The 19,226-nt window shown below is 47.6% G+C and overlaps 8 protein-coding genes and 2 non-coding genes across 10 annotated transcripts; 6 read left to right on the top strand and 4 right to left on the bottom strand.

Annotated features, from left to right (window-relative positions):
- Positions 1–251: 251 nt before the first annotated feature.
- Positions 252–2,022, top strand: FMAN_08845 (uncharacterized protein; the record flags this gene model as incomplete). Its single annotated transcript, XM_041829621.1, has 3 exons — positions 252–1,000; positions 1,050–1,509; positions 1,561–2,022. The coding sequence occupies 3 exons, from the start codon at positions 252–254 to the stop codon at positions 2,020–2,022; spliced, it is 1,671 nt and encodes a 556-aa protein (XP_041680365.1).
- A 522-nt stretch (positions 2,023–2,544) lies between these two features.
- Positions 2,545–3,758, top strand: FMAN_08846 (putative potassium channel beta subunit protein; the record flags this gene model as incomplete). The annotated part of the gene is made up of 4 exons (XM_041829622.1): positions 2,545–2,818; positions 2,872–3,074; positions 3,127–3,177; positions 3,228–3,758. The coding sequence occupies 4 exons, from the start codon at positions 2,545–2,547 to the stop codon at positions 3,756–3,758; spliced, it is 1,059 nt and encodes a 352-aa protein (XP_041680366.1).
- Positions 3,759–4,843: 1,085 nt separating this feature from the next.
- On the top strand, positions 4,844–5,924 carry FMAN_08847 (putative oxidoreductase CipA-like; the record flags this gene model as incomplete). The annotated part of the gene is made up of 2 exons (XM_041829623.1): positions 4,844–4,915; positions 4,965–5,924. The coding sequence occupies 2 exons, from the start codon at positions 4,844–4,846 to the stop codon at positions 5,922–5,924; spliced, it is 1,032 nt and encodes a 343-aa protein (XP_041680367.1).
- Positions 5,925–6,102: 178 nt separating this feature from the next.
- Positions 6,103–6,176, bottom strand: tRNA. Its single transcript has one exon. It is a non-coding gene; the product is annotated as a tRNA-Val (tRNA).
- Positions 6,177–6,276: 100 nt separating this feature from the next.
- On the bottom strand, positions 6,277–6,350 carry tRNA. The gene has a single exon. It is a non-coding gene; the product is annotated as a tRNA-Val (tRNA).
- Positions 6,351–8,922: 2,572 nt separating this feature from the next.
- FMAN_08848 (choline permease) lies at positions 8,923–10,564 on the top strand (the record flags this gene model as incomplete). Its single annotated transcript, XM_041829624.1, has 2 exons — positions 8,923–10,138; positions 10,185–10,564. The coding sequence occupies 2 exons, from the start codon at positions 8,923–8,925 to the stop codon at positions 10,562–10,564; spliced, it is 1,596 nt and encodes a 531-aa protein (XP_041680368.1).
- A 342-nt stretch (positions 10,565–10,906) lies between these two features.
- Positions 10,907–12,890, top strand: FMAN_08849 (uncharacterized protein; the record flags this gene model as incomplete). Its single annotated transcript, XM_041829625.1, has 2 exons — positions 10,907–11,810; positions 11,860–12,890. The coding sequence occupies 2 exons, from the start codon at positions 10,907–10,909 to the stop codon at positions 12,888–12,890; spliced, it is 1,935 nt and encodes a 644-aa protein (XP_041680369.1).
- A 534-nt stretch (positions 12,891–13,424) lies between these two features.
- Positions 13,425–13,892, bottom strand: FMAN_08850 (uncharacterized protein; the record flags this gene model as incomplete). The annotated part of the gene is made up of 1 exon (XM_041829626.1): positions 13,425–13,892. One exon carries the CDS (start codon positions 13,890–13,892, stop codon positions 13,425–13,427), a length of 468 nt encoding a protein of 155 aa, XP_041680370.1.
- Positions 13,893–15,702: 1,810 nt separating this feature from the next.
- Positions 15,703–16,546, top strand: FMAN_08851 (uncharacterized protein; the record flags this gene model as incomplete). The annotated part of the gene is made up of 3 exons (XM_041829627.1): positions 15,703–15,940; positions 15,987–16,213; positions 16,262–16,546. 3 exons carry the CDS (start codon positions 15,703–15,705, stop codon positions 16,544–16,546), a joined length of 750 nt encoding a protein of 249 aa, XP_041680371.1.
- Positions 16,547–16,786: 240 nt separating this feature from the next.
- Positions 16,787–18,635, bottom strand: FMAN_08852 (uncharacterized protein; the record flags this gene model as incomplete). The annotated part of the gene is made up of 3 exons (XM_041829628.1): positions 16,787–17,620; positions 17,669–18,497; positions 18,559–18,635. The coding sequence occupies 3 exons, from the start codon at positions 18,633–18,635 to the stop codon at positions 16,787–16,789; spliced, it is 1,740 nt and encodes a 579-aa protein (XP_041680372.1).
- Positions 18,636–19,226: the final 591 nt, after the last annotated feature.

Below are 19,226 nucleotides of genomic sequence, written 5' to 3' on the forward strand. Positions count from 1 at the left end.
GAAACAGAGAAGCTAGAGCAATCTCGTTGGAGAATGGCGGGGAAGCTACCGAGGCTTAGAAGGGAACCAAAATCCGGGGTAGACAGGGGTCCTGGAAGGCGAGATCGTAACGGACCAGCACGTCATTTGCACCAGAAGTAGCACAGAAACAATTCATTTCTGCCGAGTATTTTCATTTGCCGCACTTTCGTTCTTTTCACTGGTCAATGGTGATCCTTCTGACTCCCATCGAGCAATCCGACCTCTGAGCCATGACCCCACCTCCACGACCTCCGAAAAACACTCCGAGTTCTCGTCAGAAGCTTGCGAGACGAGCCTGCGATTCATGCAAGGTTAGAAAGATCCGCTGCTCAGAAACACCCCCTTGCACAGCATGTGAGGCATCGGGCATAGAATGTACCTTCAATCGCTCACAAGGGACGAGAGGGCCGCGAGGATTGAGACCAAGAACGCTGGATAAGATTGAGCGAAGACGCCAAGGGGATGAAGCAAAAAGCGATACCTCAAGCCCGGACCAAGCTATTGCCAAGAAGTCACCGTCACCTGTTAACGAAGTAGCTTGTTTACTTGACGTTTTAGAGGTTTACTCTGAGAGACTGTACCCCATCTGGCCCATCGTCGATGCAACTGATCTAAGGAACAAAATTCGGCAGAATCCCAATGAAGGCGGTGCAGCGAGGTGCCTTGCTAATGCTGTGGCTCTTGCTGCTATTGCTCAACTGAAACTGGATACTGCATGGCGACCCAGTGTAGAGGAAGCGGAAACAAGTGGGTTGAGTGAGAAGCTGGGTCTTTTGGATGCTTTGAGGATTTCCTTCTTCCTACATATCTACCATGAGAACGTTTTGCCTGGAGGCACAAAGTCGCTTGTGTACTTGCGAGAAGCTATCACGCAGGCGCAAATTTTAAGGCTCGATCGTGAGTCTACTTATCCTTCGCTTTCAGAAGCCGATCAACATGTTTCGCGACGGATTCTCTGGCTACTGTTTGTCACCGAGAGGTAGGGTTCTTCATTCGAAAAAGATCTCCTGCTAATGCGTTTCGCCCAGAGGTGTTGCTCTCTTGCACAAGCTTCCCGTAGTCCTCAAGCCAAACATCTTGTTCCCGTGGTTCGGAGGAGCTGATGACCGTGCTGAAGTTTTACCGGCATTTTTAAAGTTGGTCCATCTGTTCTGGGTCTTTGATCAGTCCAACATCTTTGAGATCCTTCGCAACATCGACGCGGACTCGGATATACCCAACATGGCCTCCGTGGCTCAAAATTGCTTGGAGCTCCTGCAGCAAAAACTTCTCGACTCAGCCGACAATGACGATTGGGGCCCTATAAACGAGGTCCAGCGAGCAGACATGTTTGTTACTAGGCAATGGATGCGTGCTGTGTTATGGCGAGCGGCTCTACGATTTGGCATTGTCATACCCTCGATGAACCCCATTCATATCGCCAAAGACTTCTTGAGCCTCGTTTCCGAGCTTCCAAAGGCTGCTCTTGAGTCTCATGGACCGACGCTGGTGAGTCTCATAGTGGATGTATAATCTGATGCAAGCTTACAGTCGGGGCAGGAATTCAAAACATTTGAGATTGCTACGGCAGTAATTGATGCGATCGCAAGTGATCACTCAATACAAAACGATCAATCTGGTCCAATACTCCATCAACTACGCGACATACTTTCGTCCTGTCGAGGAGGCAATCGTACTCTTCTCTCACTTCTCACAATCCGAATGGACGCAATCTTCAATTCAGGCCGCATGTTGGAGCCAGAGGGTGATTCAGTGGCTTTTGAAGCAAATCTAGCATCGACTTTCCAAGATACTGCCGAACTTTTGACATCACAACCGAACCTCACGATGCCAACGTATCAATTCATGGAAGGCCAAGCTTCTCAAATTTGCTGGCCACCTCTTGACCTCGGCTACCTGGTTCGATCGCCGTCGCCGCTTACTCGTATGCTACTGGAGTCGATGCCTCGCGATGTTACTGAACAGGACGAAATCCAGCAGATAATTGAGACACCAACCTAAGTGTAGGTAAAGGATCGGTGAGATTACGGTCCTCCGGCAAAATTAGGCCTAAACTCCACCCAAAAGTTGAAAGACTCTTCCATTGCTGGCTTATGGCGTAAAGAGGACCCCGTATTGCGCCATTGCACCCTTGTTAAGCTACTGCAATTCCCCGCTGCAGGACACCTGCACATGGGGAAGGCAGAAGCCCAGGTGTGACAGCAAATAAGTCGGAATATCTGACTTGATGAAGCTCTTTGACATTTACCGGCTGGATGATTCAAATTTGCACTCAAACTCGCGACATTGCTCAGATTAAAGCAACATACAAGTCCCTCCCAATTGTTGGCGGCACTGATTCATAGAATATTAATCTTCCTGTAAGTCATCCCCGCTCCGAAGCAATCTCCGAAATATTCTCCGGCTACACAACCCCAATTCGAATTCGGCGACGAGTCGTTTTTACAATTTTACTGACCAAGGTGTGTAGAAACATTGACTTCGTGCAAGACTTACATCTCCAAGGTCTCATAAATCGTCAAGATGGCTTGGGCTGAACCTAGAAACACTGGCATGATCTACCGTCGTCTCGGTAGATCCGGCTTACATGTCTCTGCGATTGGTCTCGGTAGCTGGATGACCTATGGAGGCTACGCTCAAGACGAGGAGGCATTTGCTTGCATGAAAAAGGCTTACGACCTTGGAATCAATTTCTTCGACACAGCCGAGAACTATACTGCTGGCCAAGCTGAGATTGTCATGGGTAAGGCTATTAAGCACTTTGGGTGGAAGCGCAGCGATTTGGTCATTAGCACAAGTGAGTCCTTGAATGCGCCAGGTATTCGATGCCTTGATGCTAATGATTCTCAGAGATCAACTGGGGTGCCGTTAATGGAGAGATTCTCGTCAACAACCATGGGCTTTCGAGAAAGCATATCATCGAGGGTCTAGACGCCTCATTGGAGCGTCTTCAGCTCGACTATGTTGACATTGTCTACGCTCACCGGCCAGATAGACTGACTCCTATGGAGGAGACTGTCCGAGCTTTCAACTACCTGATTGACAACGGAAAGGTTTGTTAGCATTCGCCAAACTTGATTGCGGCAGCGCTGACGAAGTCACTAGGCTTTCTACTGGGGTACATCAGAGTGGTCAGCTGATGAAATTGCCGAAGCTGTAAGTCACTATCACTGACATGTAATTTGCTTGGATTCTCACATCAACAGGTCGGAATTGCTCGTGATCTTAGAATGATTGGACCTATCGCCGAGCAACCCTTCTACAACATCCTTGTCAGAGATAGAGTTGAAGGCCAATTCCAACGCCTATATGAGCGCACTGGCCTAGGTATCACCTCGTTCTCCCCCTTGAAAATGGGCGTTCTCAGTGGAAAGTACAACGATATAGTTGACGGCAAGCCACCCAAAGACTCCCGATTTGAAGCCAGCAAGGACAACTTCGCCGACTTCATGCGCGGCCGTATTGGCACTGATGACTGGAAGGAGGAGATCGACAAGGTTCGGCAGTTGAAGCCCATTGCTGATAAGCTGGGCATCAGCCAGGCTCAACTTGGTATTGCATGGTGTCTCAAGAATCCTAATGTTACCAGTGTTATCACCGGTGCCAGCCGGCCTGAACAGTTGGATGATACTGTTGCCTCGCTGAAGATTCTTGATAAGCTGACACCAGAGATTATGGAGGAGATTGATGCCATTACGAAGAACGAGGTTGAGCTGGATCCTGCTAGACAGAGCTAGAGACTTCCAATGAAAATTCAAAGAGAAATTTATCGCATGAAGAGTATTGGACATTGAGTGGTCGAGGCATAGGCGTTAAGGAAATATTAAAATTGGAGTAAACGTGAAACCGTAACAAGTTATATTCATGGCTCAGCTCTTGTGATAGTGTTCAGAGCATTCGACCCTGTAGAGATACATGTTTGCGCCAGACCTTTCTGAAGATATGTACCTATTTCTCTCTCGATCCATTTCTTGTTATTCTGGTCAAAAAGTCTATACTCATTCATTGTTGGGAAATTCTTTATTCATGGCATTGTAGTGAAGAAATCAGGTGCACTTTCACAACGTAGACGCGTTCAGATCGCCTCAATAGTCCTCGGAGCTCCTCGCGAGATTTATGCACGATATTATATAGAATACGTGCCCCTGATATGACAAGAAGACAAACTCGACTGGATTATTAGTTATGAATGAGAGCCTATAGATCAATATCTAATCAATATCGGCGACAAGGCCCCATGAACTACTGCGGCTCACCAAGGTTCACTCCTCGGTAACCAACTGCCGTAGACGGCAGATCGCACTTTGTCAGGTTGCGACATTATGAATCATCATACGACTTCGGCTCAAGAGAAGTCCGAACTACGAGAGCAAGGAGATAAACTCGGACTCGCGCTTTTGGTTTCACTATCAGCGATACAACCCTGGATATTGAGGTCTATTAACTTATTCTCGTATTTGACAGCCTCTGATTGGTTCGTGTCTTTTTGGTGGGGGCCATTCGCGCCGAGCCGGAGACCCTCTTACCCTTTACGGTAAAAGCACTTACCGGATATGGTAAAAGTCTCGACCGAAGCCAAATGCAAAGTCCGCGATAGCATCATCGACAATGGCCTAGAAGCGGACGGCAGGAGTTAACGAAATGTCCGGACAATTAAATGCTTCAATGGCACTCAAAGCTAGTAGTGAAGACCCAAGTATAAAGATGTCGAGATGTCTTCCCTTTAGACAAGCATCTCATCATCACATTTATCAACTTCACTTAACAATTACCACCACTTTTAGTTTTGCATACATAAATCTTCCGAGTCTCAGTTACTACAATGTCTCAACAGTACGCCAAGGACCAGCCTGAGGGCTTTGTCAACAAAATTGAACGAGTTGCCATTATTGGTGTAAGTAACATGTTCGTCTATCATATAATTAGTGGCTAACATTTTGCAGGCTGGTGGAAGTGTTGGCAAGTACTTGGCCAAGTATCTCATCGCGACAGGCAAGCATACAGTCACTGCTATCACCCGTAAAGGCAGCACCAGCAAATTCCCTGAAGGCGCTCACACTGTCACTGTTGACTACGATGATGAGAACTCCATCGTGGAGGCACTTCGAGGCCAGCAGTTCCTCTCAATCTCTCTCTCAGTATCCGCAGCCCCTGGTACCCAAGAGAAGATCATTGGAGCGGCCGCCAAAGCAGGTGTTCCATGGATCATGCCCAACTGTTACGGCATCGACTTCACCAATAAGTCACTCGCCGATGAGAACCTGACCGGTAGAAGTGTGTTCCCAGGAATCAATGCCATCGAAGAAAACGGTGTATCTTCGTGGATTGCTATGTGCTGTTCCTTCTGGTACGAGTTCTCTCTGGCCCAGGGCTCTGAATGGTATGGCTTCGACTTGACTGGCGACAAGAAAAAGGTTACGTTCTACGATGATGGCAACACCCGTATCAACAGCTCAACCTGGGATCAGTGTGGTCGAGCTTTCGCAGCTCTTCTGAGCTTGAAGGTTATTCCGGACGATGAGAATGACAAGTCACCTACCATCTCCCAGTGGCGAAACAAGCCCCTCTACATCTCCAGCTTTCTCATCTCTCAGCGAGAGATGCTCGACAGCTTTCAACGAATCACCGGTACTACAGACAAGGACTGGGAGATTGAGTATGAGGATTCCAAGGAGCGCTGGCAGCGAGGCATGGACCTTCTCAAGAAGGGGGATCGTTCTGGCCTTGGACTCGCGATGTATGCTCGAACGTTCTATCCCAATGGTGATGGAAACTTCGAAGCCAAGTATGGCCTTGCAAATGAGGCTTTGGGTCTACCTAAAGAAGATGTTGATGAAGCCAACAAGAGAGCTTTGAAGATGGTTGAGGACAAGTACAACTACTTTGTGAACCGAAATTATTAAGGGTGCAGGGGAACAATGAGGATGGATTGACATTAAATGTACAAGATCTGGTAAACTGGACTTTCTAGGTAGACAAACAAGCGACTTGACCACTCACGCACAACCGCACAACCGCACAACCGCACACTAATGCCTGTGAGTGACAAAAAAGCGATAGATGCTCCAACGAGCAAAAGAATGGTCCCGCTCGGGCTCGAACCGAGGACCTTCTCGGTGTAAACGAGATGCCATAACCAACTAGGCCACGAGACCAATGGAGATACATAAAGAGGTAAGATTTGGGTTTAAGTTTGTGGAGTTGAGAGCGGTGAGAGAAAAAGGAGACGCGGGTCCTTTCGGATTCGCAAAAATGTGGTTCCGCCCGGGATCGAACCGGGGACCTTCTCGGTGTTAACGAGATGCCATAACCAACTAGACCACGGAACCTGAGCTGATGAGATGAGATCTCTGGCGAATTGTGTCTGGGCAAGGCGAAGAGGCGTTTATACACGTGCATTTGAAGGAGGTCATCGTTAATCGCCAGAGACTCTCGGGAAACCACCAGTTTACATTATTAAAGCAAGGTTAGATCTAAGCCCCAAGATCTTATAATCTTATACGATTAATCTTTATTCCTTACAGTATGTTAAGTGTACTAAAGCTGTGGGAGCTACCCTGTGCCTTGATATCTTGAAACCATTTTCAAGTAATGTTCCAGAATCGTTAACTTCATGCTCTTCAGCCCTTTCCATATTAAAGAGTTACGCTTGGAGTGTCCAAGAGTTATAAATCTAACTTAAGGTGAATTTGAATTCTCGAGGTATCTGGACTATTGCCAGTCGTAACTGGCTTTGTTATCTGTTCCCCGATCCTCCAAGTGTTTGAGTCTGTTTTAACCTCTATTCTTCCCATACTACCTTTTGATTGTCTTTTTGCGCTGTTATATCCATGCGCACTCTTGTATGTCGACCAAGACTCTCCATTGAGAATCTTATGTCTCAATAAACGTGGCACAGTGACTGACAGGCCTCGAAAGCGATGGCGTGCACCTCCCGCCTTGGCGGCTCTTGGCGAAGCGATTTGGAGCAGAGCCTCAATATCAGAAGTCGATTTTAGATATTTGCTTGATATTGGCTATCTATCGGACCAGTTTCATTGGCCACTTTTGAGTTACTGGTATATGTAAAGAAAACTAATTTGACAGACTTTGCAGGAACAATGAGAATTCTAGAGCGTATTTATCAACGTCGTCGTCACTAACAAGTCTAACGTCTCATCACTATATACAGCGCCTGATAATGATCAGCTCACCGTGGGCGGTCCGTATCGGAATGCCGACGATTCCACTTCGTTCGAGCCTCTTTAGTCTGATCTTAAGAACAATAGCAACTTTCATCCTCTCATCTCAAAAGAGAGCGCCTCCGACCCAACGGTCAAGCTCCGAAAACAAAGTGGAACGTTGTGAATATTCATTACTCAACACAAATCCAAAAAGTCGGAGAAAAGCCTGGGGAAAAGGAAAACCCCTCAGGGTCGCGGGGTCACTTCGCGGAGTGCCTTGCAAAATCTGTATAACTGGTCATCTTGTCATATTCCAAAACGTAATAAAAACCATTTCTCCAGAGTCGTCAATACGGGGATTTGAAACTCAGAAGTGAAGCTTTTTTCTCTCGCCACTATAGGCTCCAGTTTAATATTCCCACATGGCACGGCAACCCCGTCGAGAAGCCGGTCGATGCCGGTCCTGAGAGTTATAATTCCCTGATAAAGACCGTGAGAGCTATGCATTTATGCAACATCTGCCGGTTCGGCCGGTCGACTCGGTTAGGACGGATGAGTAGTAGACAGCACGGACCAGAATATGTTCAGAGAGCCGCAATTTGATTATCTGCCTTAATCGTGAACAATATCCAAAAGTCACCAAGCTGGGGGAACGTCTCCACTGAAATGGGCCTCAAAGATAGACCCCGTTAGAGTTATTTTACAGAGGTCTCCTGATTTTTATCTCCAACTGTTCCTTGAATGAGTTGGGGTAATTCAGCTAGGGAGCCGCACATCCGTTCGCGGGGGAGCTAGATTCATTCCAGTCTGACCATGACAACGTGTTTGAAACCAATTGAAAAGAGTTGGAGAGATGACATGCCCAAAGAAGGGCGCATAGGAGAAGGAAATTTTGTTGGAGACTAAGAGGCCGCTGATTCCGGAGCATGGACTTGGTTTTGGGAGAGTCGGCTCCGAAGCGCGCTATTGTCGTAAGCCTAGACTTCAGCTTAGAAGATCTCCATACGTACGGGTACTGTACAGAGGGGACATGATAAGACAGGCCCCTGTAATCATTCGATGAGTGCTCTGCAACGCTGCATTACTTGCAGGAGTACAGCTGTCCTGGGCAGTTATTTTACTATGCAATTCATCAGCTTGCAGGGTATTACATGCTATGAACTACTTCTAGAACATGAGTCGAACTCGTCACTCAAAAGCCTCATTCAAGGATGGCTTGCCCAATCCCCAACCCAGAACAATCACCCCAAAACAATTCTAGAACAAAAAGAGATAGGCCCTTCCCCGGCCCGGGGCATGATCCCCACAACGTCATCCAGCCATCGAGTTCACCGCGAAGGGTGGATCGTCATCCCTAGACCGTCACGGCGACATGGGGCCAGGGGAGGCAATAAAGCTTAAGGAATCTATCTCAAGTGACAAAAAGACTTGGGCAATCTCAGTGTAACTCTACCCGATTTAGACTAGGTATTTTTGACACTCTTCCCTCAGGACCCAAGTTTTCTTGCGCCCTGAGGATGGGGAAAAGCGACTTTGTTACGCAACCACAATGACCCCCCCCAGAGATAGCTACGATCGCCGAACTAGATACCAAATAGTCCAAGTTACAGCCTAGCCCAACAGGAGAAGTGATCCTCCGTTAACGGGCCTGACGTCTGGCATTTAAATACCTGCTTTGCTAACCTCCCAATATGTCACTCTCTGACCTCACTTGATATCCTACCTCATCTCAGTAATCATGGAGTCACAAACGCCGCGGGACAGAAATGTCCATATTGACGACTCAGCTGCTTTGGAACAGCTCGGCCATAAGCAGGAACTCAAGCGCAACTTTTCCAAGATCTCTCTTCTGGGTCTCGCTTTTGCCATCCTCAACACATGGACCGCCTTGTCAGCCTCTATCAGCCTCGCCCTCCCCTCTGGAGGCCCCAGCTCTGTCATCTGGGGTCTCATCGTGGCTGGTATTTGCAACTTGTGTCTAGCTGCTCCTCTGGCTGAGATGTTATCGGCTTATCCTACCGCTGGTGGCCAATATCATTGGGCTGCTCTTATTGCTTGGCCCAAGTGGTCAAGGGGTATTAGCTACGTCACCGGTTGGATCAACGCTGCTGGCTATGTTGTCTTGACGGCAACGGCTCCTCTGCTTGGAAGTACTTTTGTTATTGACTCGATTACTTTCATGCATCCTACCTACGAAGCCAAGGCATGGCATCAATTCCTGATTTACCTGGCCTTCACGATCATCGCCCTCGTCATCAATGCCTTTGCGACACGAATTCTACCTCTGTTCAACAAGGCCGCCTTCCTGTGGAGTATCTCGGGATTCATCATCATCAGCATAACTGTTTTGGCCTGTGCTGCTCCCGATTACCAAAGCGGTGCTTTCGTCTATGGAAAGTTTATCAATGAGGTCGGCTGGCCCGATGGCGTCTCTTGGATGCTTGGACTTCTTCAGGGTGCCTTTGCTCTCACTGGATTCGATGCCGCTGCGCATATGATTGAAGAGATCCCTAACGCTCGAAAGGAGGGCCCTAGGATTATGATCTGGTGCATTCTTATCGGTATGCTCTCTGGGTTCATCTTTCTCTCATGCCTGCTGTTCGTTCTCAAGGACGTTCAAACTGTTATCGAGTCACCAGCCGGTGCTCTTCTGCAGATGTACTTCGATGCCACTAACAGCAAGGCTGGAAGTATCTGCCTCATCGTCTTCTCTATCGTCTGCATGGTTTTCACTGCCACTGCTATCATGACCACCAGTGCCCGTATGACCTATGCTTTCAGCCGTGACCGAGGTCTTCCCTTCAGCCATATCTGGGCCAAGTACAACGACGCCCTCGAGGTTCCTCTCAACGCTCTTTTCTGGACTACAGCCTGGGTTATCATCTTCGGTCTTATTCTTCTTGGAAGCTCAAGTGCCTTCAACGCTATTACTGCTGCTTCCGTTGTTGCTCTCGGTATGTTGTCCTCCATCTGTGCCTCTTCTTAACTAACATTTCAAAGGTGTCACCTACGCGATCCCTCCCGCCATTCATCTCCTCCGCGGCGGAAACTTACTTCCCGAAGACCGACCTTTCAAGCTCAGCGCTCCTGTTCGATGGGTTTGCAGTCTCGTTGGTATTGCTTGGGCCATCCTCACCACCGTCCTTTTCGTATTCCCACCCGAGCTTCCCGTCACGGCTACCAACATGAACTACTGTATCGCTGCTTTTGGAGTCATCCTTCTGATTGCTGTGGGCACTTGGATAGTTGATGGTCGAAAACACTACAAGGGCCCTCTTATTGAAATTAATATGGATGGTGCCACTCTTGAGGGTGCATCCATGGCCGAGACCACATGCACTTCAAATCCTGAAGATGATATGAAGAACCATCATGCTTAAATCAGCATTATGTGCTGTGAACATATCCAGAGCGTGGATTTAACAACAGGCTATCATTGGATAGCTAGATTAAATATAAATCGTGTATTATTTCTTGAATTATGCTCTATGTCTAGTGATTCTAATGAAGACTTCCTGCTTTTGCCGACTCGTCTGTTGAAGCAAAGAAGAAAATAATGCCAGAAATCGTTACAATTGATCACAACCCTGGTCAGTTCTAAGTGTCCTAAAACAGACATGGCCCCCATGCAATCAACCCTGCCAAGAAATCTCAGACGTCATCCGGCAACATAATCGCTCAATGAAGGATCAAATTGGTGAACACAGCTGTATAGCCTCGAGATGATATACAAATATGACCCCTTGCTACTGCACGGGCAGATTCGACTTCTCAAAATCATTCCTGGAACTCAGAATGCCGTAGTTTCGAGCCATATGAGTGTCGTCAACCTTGACGACAACCCAACATACAAATGTCTGTCATATACTTGGGGGGAGCCGGGTGGAGACGAAACCGATGAGAGTTGGTCGAAGCCTTCTCAGACGATTCTCATTGACGGATTTGAGATGCATATCAGGCAGAACCTTTACAACGCCCTCATTGCGCTTTGTCAATCTGGAATTCTAGGCCCCATATGGATAGATGCTCTTTGCATTAATCAAAACGACATAGAGGAACGAAACGCTCAGGTTTCTCAAATGGCAAACATCTACAAAAGTGCCGAGGAAGTCATTGTATGGCTCGGTCATGAGAGAGAATACACCCAGACAGCAGTGGCTTGCTTTCAAAGATTGCCCATCACCCGCCAGGAGCTCCTTTCAGACGAGCATATCGTCTTGAGGGACAAAGCATTGGCATCATGCAGCTTCACTGACTCAGAACTGCTAGCCATGACACGTTTCTTCACTGACCATGCATGGTTTGGCCGGACATGGACACTTCAAGAGATGTGGCTAGCTCGAGAGATGACCTTTATGTGCGGAACAATCTATGCTTCTGTGGATGTTATCCTCGCGGGAAGCAGTATTGCACATGATAGCTACTCGTCGAGGAGTGTCACAGAAGACATCCAGAGGACCCCAGCGATTACGTGGCTGATGAACTTCACATACGACTTGATAGCCAAACTGAGGAAGGAAGTTGATAAAACTTCTCCTTCGCCACTTGGATTCGAGGTCGACTATCATCGTGCGAGGCATGCTACAGATCCTAGAGACAAGGTTTACGGTTTACTGGCAATATCAGGTAACTCGTCTCCGTTGCGAAAAAGAAAGGACTAGCTAATGAAATTCAGATACCACTACAGCGGGTGATTATATGGAACCAGTAGTTGCCGATTATTCAAAACCAGTCCGGGAGGTATTCTCGATAGCCGCAGCACATTGTCTACTCAATACAACAAGCTGGCGAGGTCTGAGTTATATCGGAGACCACAGTAGATACCGTATCCCAGATCTACCGTCCTGGGTTCCAGACTACACACAAGCTATTCCTTGGAGGCTTCTTCAACGAAGAAGTGAAGATACCTTCAAAACAGCAACTCACCAACAAGTCTGCATCGAGTACGACACCAACTCACCATACACTATCTACTCGCCATATTCTTATTTTGATACGATTACTGCCGTCACAACTGCATACTGGGAAGATATAGAGGGCTATTCCCAGATGGTTGAAATTCTCAATCTCGCTCTAAACCCATTTCCTGTCAAGACGTTTGGAGAAGACAATGTCTTGTCAGTAATGGCCAGAACCTTGACGGCAGATCAAGCAGGGATATATGACTATGATTCATATGACTTTGTTAGTCAATTTGGGGAAATGATATACGGTATGCTGTGGCTGAGCATTTCAAAGAACCCAGATATGGTATACGAACTGCTCAAAACCCCCAAGGCCAGTCTTTCCAAAGCTTTGATTTCGATAGGAATTCAGGACCGAGGAGACTTACTATCAAGTCTACTACACCCTTATCGACAACTGTGCAGAACAGAGGAACAAATAGAGTCAGAGTCTAAGCCCGCAGAGTCTCAAGACCAGAGCCTCAAGGCTCGAACCTCATTGATACAGCTTGACTGGGGCTCTGCATCACACAAGAGAACTCTCTTTCGAACGAACAAAGGACATCTTGGCCTTGCACCACAGACTATTAAGGTCGGTGACGAAGTGGGCATATTGCAAGGCGCCGAAGTTCCGCATGTATTTCGTCGAATTTCGGGTTCGGAAACATCGTTGAGTCTAGTCGGCGACGCATATGTTTATGGGATTATGCATGGAGAGCTGGAGTCCGAGGATCTGGAGTTCAGAAGGGTTCAGCTGGTTTAAATGAAGCTCATGGCTTGTCGATACTACTTGAGTGTTGCGGCGCCACGATCGAGCTGTCAAATGTCACTTTGACGTGGACGGCTTCACCCGAGTACGACGTTGGCGAGGTGATACGAGCGCCACGGTATCCATTAAGCTTAATTGCGATTGCACATGCGAGATGATACGAAAAACAAAGCCTTGTGCTGCGCATGGGAGGTTTGAACGTGATTAGGGCCATCATTATGTGTAATTCAACATTAACTAGGATATTCGAGCGTTCATAACATAACAAGAGATGGTATCAAAGCACTCGCGTGTATCCAATGCCTTTGTATACATTCATTTCTTTCTCCGTCGTGACGTGATTCATGATTTCATCTCATAAGTCGTGATGTTGCATGACGTGCTGATTATATCCATACGCCGTAACTCCTGTCCGCTTATCAGACCGATTGTGATCAATTGAACTGATGCAAAGGAAAAGCATCACAAGGTATCAAAGCGAAGGTTGCTCTGTCGCAAACGCTTATTGTCGTGTCGGTGGCGTAGGGCTTATACGTAATACCGGGAACTGCGATCAGTCCCATAGTATCCAGGCGATCGTCCACGGCGATGGCTTCGAGATCTCGACTCTCTAACGACGATTGGCGGAGGTGCAGAGATGCTCGAGCGATGCGATCGTCTACTTCGAGAGCGATGATGATGTGAATGTCGTCGAGGCTCCTCCTTGTAGTGATACCACTTCTCGCGTTCTTGAGGCGGTGCGCCCAGATTGAGACACGATCTAACAACCCAGAGGAGGAGAAGGAAGCCAGCAATTGAACCAATGACGATGCCGGCAATTGCGCCTCCACTCAATGTTTGGGCACTGTTGCCATTATCGCCGGATGCAGTAACAGTGACTGTTTCTGTATTTTGCCTAGCCACTAGAGTTGGAGGAAGAGACAGCGTTGGAGAAGAGAGGGCTCTGGCGAGGATGGCACCCAAGCCGAGATCTTGCGGGGAACTGAGCGGAGCCATTGATGATCAAAGACAGTGAGTGTCAGAGATACTTAGTGATGGACGAGCACAAGACGGTCAGTGTCGGTGAAGGGATGCAGCCTCATTTAAGTACAGCCTCTAGTGTCAATTAATGAGTGATTTAGCAAACCCAATTCTACTCAATGGGAGGCTGGGATAGCAAAAAATAATGGATGAACTGTAAATGAGAGGTTTTGGACGTCATAATATCATCAACATCACCGATCTCACTGCGACTCCCCGCTCACACGAGACCATAAGAACTCTACCTTAACCCTTGTACCTAGTCTTGGCTGGTTGTAGTAGCTATCACTAACCCTCCCGGTTAAAGTGTCAAAGACTCATTGTGGTGATTGATTGCCATGCTTATGACGTCTACAGCTTCTTTGTTCTCAGCCATATCCTTGCTCGTTTCGACTTAGCTCGGCCACTCAATTCAAGAAACTTGCTTAATTGATGCGCTAAGAAACGGCAGTGCCTGGAATTGATCCAAACGTAGGAGCTTTTGTTACGAAACTTTTGTCTCATTGGTCCGTGTTTTCCTTTTTTATGCTTGTCAATTGAGCCGAGGTTGATTGACATTCAAGGAATCAAAGAATTATCCACATTCACGTTCGTGGATCAGATTCAGCTGGGCAATTACATGTGCTGCTGAATGCTTGTTAATTGGATCTACCGAGGTCTATGCAAGATACACATCAGTTCATGCCCGAGACATCCGATCTTATCATTTGAGCCTCCAAGGTGGCTGGTTTCATATTGTGAAGAACTGATGGAGAATTTTCAACGACAAGGTCAGAGTACTCAACATTCTTAACCTCCAACAGGCCTCTTTAGTCAGTGAAGCCTTCCAATGTGTTTATTCAATGTCCTGTTTCGCTTCTGGAACCATCAACTCGTAAGCGGGTTATTGGGAATTCAAGATACGCAACAAGAGAACTCTCATATCTAAGGGCAGTCTGATGAAATTGGAATCTTTATGTACTATCTGATATCTACGAAAGAATTGGTTTTGATATTCTACAGCTGTTATCGACGATTCACTTGGCCTCTATTATCACGTCATCAGTGAATACCGTTCTTCGTAGCTATTACCATCATCCGGCCGAGAAGAGAAGCAACTATGTGTATTTTATTCAAAAAGTGACTTTTTGTATGCGATCTAATTAGGACAACCTCACATTATGCTCTATATAAGTCAGGCAACATCGCGATTCCCGACTGACCACAGTATCTGGACGGACAGACCACCACTACCAAGCACATTGTGACGAGGTGTTGCTATGGTCGTGAGTATGAAATAGTATTCATACTTTTTATGACTTTCAAGAAGGATAGGCCCTGATGTAGATTCATTGAAATCTGTCTCGACAAACAAAGAGAAAGAGAGAATCAGTATGTCACTGTATACAGATTATCTCCAGCCAGTATTATATCCTCTGACTCCCTACATAGGAACAATATCAGTCTATACTAATAAGATCTGCAGATAGACTATCAGATCTTATCTCACAATATCCTCAATCATGGTGTTTCAAGATCAATACGTGTACAATCCTATGTGGTCCTGTGGAGCGCGGTAAAGCGCGGCTATGAACGCGGACCGAATAAAGCACCAATAGACTCACATTCCGCCATCCCGGCTAACATTACTAAAATGAGGGTCGTTTGTGAACGACGTGGTCATGAGGTTCCTTGTTGGTGGGGATATTCGTGTAGGTTAAAGGGCGTTGAATATCTATATCTTTTGATAACGAACCCTCCTTGACCTTTATTAATTAAACCACTATCATCACACAGTATCGTCATCATGACTCGAACATATAGAATTGCTGTTCTAGAGTGCGATACGCCTTTTCCTTCTGTTAACGAAAAGCGCGGTTCTTATGGAGACATCTTTCGTGATCTTCTTACCAAGGGTCTCAAGAATGAAGCACTTGGTGACAAGGGCAAGGACGTGAGCCTGGATCTTAGCAAATGGGATGTTGTCACAGCACAAGAGTACCCAAAAATTGAAGATGTCGATGGCTTCTTGTTAACGGGCAGCAGTAAGTTTCTTTATCAAATCACGTCTGCAAAGCTAACAGGATGCAGAACACACATCCTTTGCTGATGACCCTTGGATCTTGAAGCTTGTTGAGTTTGTCAAGAAGGTCTATACGACGACGGAGAAGCCCATTGTTGGCATCTGTTTTGGCCATCAGATTATCGGACGAGCACTTGGTGCAAAGGTTGCGGTGAGCCCGGGTGGTTGGGAGGTTTGTGTTGACAGAATCAACCTCAACGAGACTGGCCAGAAGCTATTGGGTGTTTCATCTCTCGTAAGTACCACTCATCCTTCCCGTGAGTCCTCACTAATAAAAGAATAGGGCCTTCATCAAATGCACCGAGATGCAGTCCTCGAAGTTCCCGAAGGCCTGGTCAGCCTTGGCAGCAGCTCAAGGTGCGAGGTTCAAGGACTCTACAAGCCTGGGCGTATCATCTCATTCCAGGCTCATCCGGAGTTTGACGACTTTATCATGCAAGAGATCATGGAGGCCAGATATGCCCAGCAGATCTTCTCAAAGGAGATGTATGAGGAGGGTATAACGAGAGCGAGGGCGCATCATGATGGACTTCTAGTGGCTGCGAAGATTTGGGAATTCCTTCTTTAAACAATTAGACAATAGAACATGCTATATTTGACCAAGTCCACCGCGGCTTTCTTCATAAGTGATGGCAATGGTTTGAAGATGAGCTCGTTGATGTGATCATTTCCACGGCCAGGCTGGCTGCGCATAATGAGTTCAAAAGAATTGGTGGCGACCGTCATATATACGGCATCTTAATTGCATGTGCCTCAAGGACTCTATTTTTATATATCGAGGCGGGTATCTAGGATTAATGTTGTCCTTTCATGCAAAAGATATCCAGATCTGACGCTCACGCATCGCCCTACATAGCGTCCAAGGACTGACTTGGTCCGGCGGCTGCTCCCAAATATGCTCCAGTAGCACCAGTGTTTGTCTCATATTCCCCAGACCAATTGTGTCTAACATAGTCTGCAGCCGCGTCCTCAGGACCTGCTGGACTGTGGGATCTGACGTGCTACACCCGATAACAGCGAGTGGCCAGCAGAGACTCGTATTTATCCTGACCGAAGCGGGGAACTGATCAAGCAATGCCACTGCCTCGGCGACGGCCGATTCTACTAATGCTCGTTGGAAGCTGCCTTCAGGTTGCTGATAGGGTTTCCCGAGGACTGTCCAGAGATATAGGAGGGCAGCTTGTTTCCATACCAGCCCCGCAAGACGTGTATATGGTGTGACGGAAGGATCTGGGAAGAAGCCCATCACTTGAGATTGAAGGAAAGCGAAATTGACAATGTTGTCGGGGTTTGGTGAGACCTCTCCATCGGCAGTCGGTGAAGACATGACTTGTCCTAGGTGAAAGATCTGGGATATAAGAATGAGGATTTCGAGCCAGCAGCCACATAGTTGGCCGACGTACTTCCTTGCGACCAAGTTTCTGGCCCGGACTTCAATATCGGGGCTGAGCAATGACTGTGAGTTATACTGGGGATCAATCGAGATCATACTGGTGCCTGCGATATGCATGTAGTACTCGATTAGAAAGTCTGGTAAGTCGTCGTATACCATGTTCTGCGTCCCCGTGAGTAACGTGCTCACTAATGACTTGGACGCTGTTAGATGGTCAAATATTGTGCCGTGGATGTCTCCCTTGGCAACCTGCAGCATGTTAGTCAACAATCGGGTCGTGGCATCAATGATACGAACCTCAGTCAAACACATAATAAGACTGCCGACTGTCAAGACAAGAGTGTTCTCGGCATTTCCAGACACATACTCATCGACGACATTCCTAAACATCCGCAGTGAGTCGGTGTAATATCTCTGAGCAATCTCATCGCTTGGATGTCGCTCTGCTGATGCCTGGCGATGTGCAGCACTCTGAGCGAGGATAAGTTGTAACACAAGAGGTTTTGAGAAGGCCAATGGTATAAGCTTGGCGATGAAGGGATTCACGTCTGTGGAACCGTTGCCCATGCTATTGGCCGTTCGTGACAGGTAGTAACTGAGAAGCTCATATGACTGATGTCCCTGCTCAGGTAGCATCGACATTGGCATAGTAATGGCTCCATTGAATGGGAGACCTGTGTCTGGGGACGGCGGCAGAGCGAGAGTGAGAGCGTTGGCGGTATCTGCATCCCATGTTGTGATAACAGTCGGTGAGTCTGATGAGTTGGATGACTGCGAAGGAGATGGCTGATCAACATCATCAACAGCATTGATGATATCCACATCAGCTTCAGCATCGACCATGTGGGTGTCCCCTTGCCCTTGCACTTGCCCATGCACCGGAGAACTGTCGCCATTCTGGGGTACATCGGGATTCTCAGCAGCTCCGTCCTCCTCCGGCACCGGGTCCGGTATGACCGGGTCATTCACCGAGTCCGCATCGTGGCCCTGTCTCAGCGAAGCAACGCTCTGTTGTGAGCTTGTAGATGCAGCACCAAATGAGGACCGCGATGGCCCCTTGGCAGGCTGTGGTTCAGGCCAGACACAGTCGAGCTTATTGCGCTTGCAACCGCTGCAGATTGGTTTACTGCATCATCACGTAAGTCAAGTCGAGTCAAGATGACTGTCTGGAGAGTGGTTGGTAGTACCTCTCGTCGCACTTCTTTTTGCGTTTCCTACAGGTAAAACAGCCCGTCCTACTGCGGATTATAGGCACGGGACGCATCGAGGAGGGGTTTGGGGTTGGGTTTGGTGGTGACGGTGACATATTGAGCCCTCTTTTTTTTTTTTTGCCACCGAGAAAAGACTCGGTGACAAAGCAAGCGGATTGCTTGGCTTTGAGTGAGTGGTACAGGTACAGTACAGCGCGGTTAGAGGTGAACGCAGGCACAATCAGGTGCAATGCAAATCGGATGGAGGCTCCGGAATAAGCGAAACGAACCGTAAAGCAACGTCCGTGGCCTTGGGAGTGGATCGTGTTTGTTTTTGTTGTGGGGGAGTCAAGTCAGGTCAAGCCCAAGGCCACTTCGCTCCAGCAACTTGACGTACGTGACGGGAATAATTGGCTACCCTGTACCAAGCCACTTCATCCCCGTTCACCGAGTCAGCTTCTAAAAGTGTTCTAGGCTCCGAGATAGCGCATGTACCGTCAGGTAACTCACTCCCGGCCCTCCAAGACCAAGCCTCCGAGGATCAGGTGGGACTCGTCCACCCCCCGCTTTAGATCTCGACTCAGTGACGTTTGATAAGATTGACTCGGTGACATTGGCCATGAGGTACGTACCGGCATCTTGATCTCATACTCCGGTCATGGAAC

Source organism: Fusarium mangiferae (genome assembly GCF_900044065.1).
Source record: "Fusarium mangiferae strain MRC7560 genome assembly, contig: FMAN_scaffold004, whole genome shotgun sequence".
NCBI lineage: Eukaryota > Fungi > Ascomycota > Sordariomycetes > Hypocreales > Nectriaceae > Fusarium > Fusarium mangiferae.